The 3,122-nt window shown below is 45.6% G+C and overlaps 2 protein-coding genes across 2 annotated transcripts in view; one reads left to right on the forward strand and one right to left on the reverse strand.

The window, feature by feature from the left end:
• The window catches only part of T265_06464 (hypothetical protein), a gene marked incomplete at both ends in the record, with an annotated part of 39,616 nt that extends 37,941 nt beyond the window's left edge, over positions 1-1,675 (reverse strand). Inside the window, one exon of the mRNA XM_009171732.1 lies at positions 1,616-1,675. Within this exon, the coding sequence (XP_009169996.1) occupies positions 1,616-1,641 (26 nt within the window). The remainder of the gene's footprint in view (positions 1-1,615) is intronic.
• T265_06463 (hypothetical protein) overlaps positions 1-3,122 on the forward strand; it is a gene marked incomplete at both ends in the record, with an annotated part of 28,623 nt that overhangs the window by 22,420 nt on the left and 3,081 nt on the right. The window lies entirely within an intron of this gene.

Genomic DNA, 3,122 nt, shown 5'->3' on the forward strand with positions numbered 1-3,122 from the left:
GGTTCTACTCGCCTTCCAGGATGGGGACCGTGTGATCCTCACTGTGCCTGGTTGGAGACACTACAAGATATGGCTGGCACCCGATGTCAGTGGCGTTCTTGTTGTCAGTTTCTGTCCAGATTGCCTGAGTGAATTTCTGGAGGTGTAGGCACCTCGGAATGATTGTGTTAAGCTAGCACTAAGTCCCTCCCCCATCCACCTTTATTCTTTTCTTTACAATAAGGCTTTCAAATAAGTCATGGCTGTACGGCAGTGAAGCATTGGTGTTGAGCACTGATGTCATGCTGTCGTTGATGATGATGATGATGATGACCATTATGATGATGACGATGACCAATATATCTGGCGCCCTTCTACGTGCTGTTTTGATCGATCCGGAAAACCGAGCCCGTTCCGCAATATTCTGGTAACTTTGGAGTTAGCGCCACTCCACAGTCCATGAAACAGTTTATGGGAAATTTAGCGTAATCGGCCCTATTTATGCCACTGGCTAAATTTATGTTTATCATGCTTTTTTCCTAAGGTTCGATATGAGCACGTGGCCAAACAGAAACATCAGAGTAGAAAGGACGGTGTGCAGTATACGGTGCCTGTCACTAATTGATTTATATACAAATATCGATGTAAAACCGTGTTTATTGGGCTTCGACTCATGGGCTCTCTCTGTTTCTTATCCATAGAATATGTCGTGAAAGCCGACTTCCCAGGAATAATTGTTCCCAGATGCTTTAATAGCGCGCACACTACATGTGGACCGAATACTTCTGCGACAAATAGCGGAACTTTGTTTCAAACTCATGCAGTATATCGTAGCATTCTCCACCAACTTTCGAATTTCGCCCGACCAGTTGGTCCTGAGTCACCGTGAAAAAACCTCTAGGGAACCAGCCGCCCTTCCATAAGCTTGCAAACCCCATTAGGGCTCGTTACTCATTAATGAGAACTCGCGTCCGGGAGTACGGCGAGCAGACAAGTGTTCGGCGCCAATAACACTGAGATAGGATTACCCAGTGTGTCGGTACTATAAAATATCCATATCGAGTGACCAAAAGAACAGACAACGGCGACATATTCTGGAGGCCGGTTCGGATCACACCTGGTTTGTTGGAAATCCATAAGGCGCTATGCTTACGAAGGGAAGGTAACCAACATACCCTTGAGTTGTAAGAAGTGCATGTTGAGAGCGAACACGACTTCTATATTGAACCAAAGCCTCACACAAGTTCGTTTGCCTATGTGAGCTGTTTAACATTGGTTGTCCGGCGCCGCTTCCCTTCTTATCAAAAGATCACTCACTGCTGAAACGCCCTAATCAGCCTGGGGACACAGCTCTTCTGTCTCAGAACAAGGCCCCAATAGATATCACCAAGAATTTGGGGATTCAGGCCGAGGATTCATGTGAGGGTTCAGAGGGACCTCTACACAAACATTGTGCACTACAGCCCGAAGACAATGTTAGGGTTACGCATAATACACTCGTTGTAACTAACCCGACATATCGAAGTGAACCATACTTACGAAAGCCGAGCCAAACGCAAATCTTATTTCACATGAGCGGATGCATTAAAAACACATCAACACAACACCGCCCTAGTGTAACTCTCTCAGTACTTACCGCCCACCGGCGTGTCCCATGGACATCAACAGTGGAAACGGAGTCGGCACAGGGCCAAGCAGAAACCCCGCTTCTGATTGGACAGATACCGAGATATGAAAGAAATACGGTATTCTTGCCCGTCATTGCTTCACCGTCTCAGCAACCTGTGGATTCGAAACATATTCGGTGAATCAGATGAGTCGTCCAACATGTAATCTGGAAAAGATGCTGCACTGACATTCGAATGTTCCACAAATTCACGCGAATTGCACAAAAATTGGGGTGCATTTTTTCGAGGTTAACACCCTTTTAAGCCTCAGGCTGTCAATTTTAAGAGGGTCCTGAAAGCCCAAGTTGTAAGTTACTCCTGCTCACATAAAAAACCTAGAGATCAGTGTGATAATTTATTTATTTCCTGTCTTTGGCCAGTGAGGCCTCATGACTCTCAGCTATTACACCATCAAAAAATTTACACGGCGGTATTGCCACCATCCAGGCATCAGAAGTCGTCGAGATGAAAAATATTGATGCATATGATAGATACGTAAGGAATTAGTTGATCCACGGGTCACATGCAGATGCCCGTGAGCCGAAACATGCCCGTAGAGTGTACGTTATGTTGGTGCACAGCGACTATTAAGCTGGCAAAAACGAAACTTTTCATATAGATGAACTGTCCTCAGATTAAAGGGAGAGGCTCATGAAGCACAACGAAATTTTCCTGGAATTTTCGAAGGGGAAATTTACAATGCAGTTCAAGCGCTTAGGCCATCCAGTGCAGTATCGTGCGCCAGATCGAAGTTAGTTTTAAGCTGAGCGTAAAACTTGTGTCCTCAAAATGAATGTTTTGCTATGTACGGTTGACCTGAACCATCGATCGGTCTGCGTTCCTCCGTTTCCCTACACCTGCTGTTCTGTTTTCCCATAATTCAGCCTTACCTGCAAATAAAGTACTGGTAAACGCCTATCTACAGCTGTATTCGCTTTGTTATATTTGGCACTGTAAAAAATCGTTCACGTTTTGCCATCAAGTTTCCATTATTCCGGACTGCGCCTTACCCCAAGGCTTGTTGAATGGGCACCGTTTACAACACATTAATGCACAGGACAAATCCGGGGAGACGTTGGCGCTTTACTTACACTTCCACTGGGGTTGCGAAGTAAACTTGTAGCTCATTCCTCTCAGGCGTGAATCAAGGTTGCTGTTTATGCATATACTAATGTGCACCTGGTCGTGGATTGGTTTCACGGATTCACGGATTGATACACATGATCGAGGCTTTTGCCCAAGTCTCCCGGGTCGGTTTTGTTCTTGTCGGTCAGTGGCTGTCGTTCAACTGAAAGGCACAAGTGAAAAAGTGCTCTTTATGTTCTCAGCGCGGGGCAGTATGCTCGCCAGCGCGAGGATTCGCATAAATAAATGTCTAATAGTGCTTTAAATTGGGTTCGAGAAGGAGCGTGTACAACCGTCGGAGGAAGGTCATTCCACGCAGCTACTACCCGAAATGAAAAAAGTTTTGTCTAA

Source organism: Opisthorchis viverrini (assembly GCF_000715545.1).
Source record: "Opisthorchis viverrini unplaced genomic scaffold opera_v5_137, whole genome shotgun sequence".
Classification (NCBI taxonomy): domain Eukaryota; kingdom Metazoa; phylum Platyhelminthes; class Trematoda; order Opisthorchiida; family Opisthorchiidae; genus Opisthorchis; species Opisthorchis viverrini.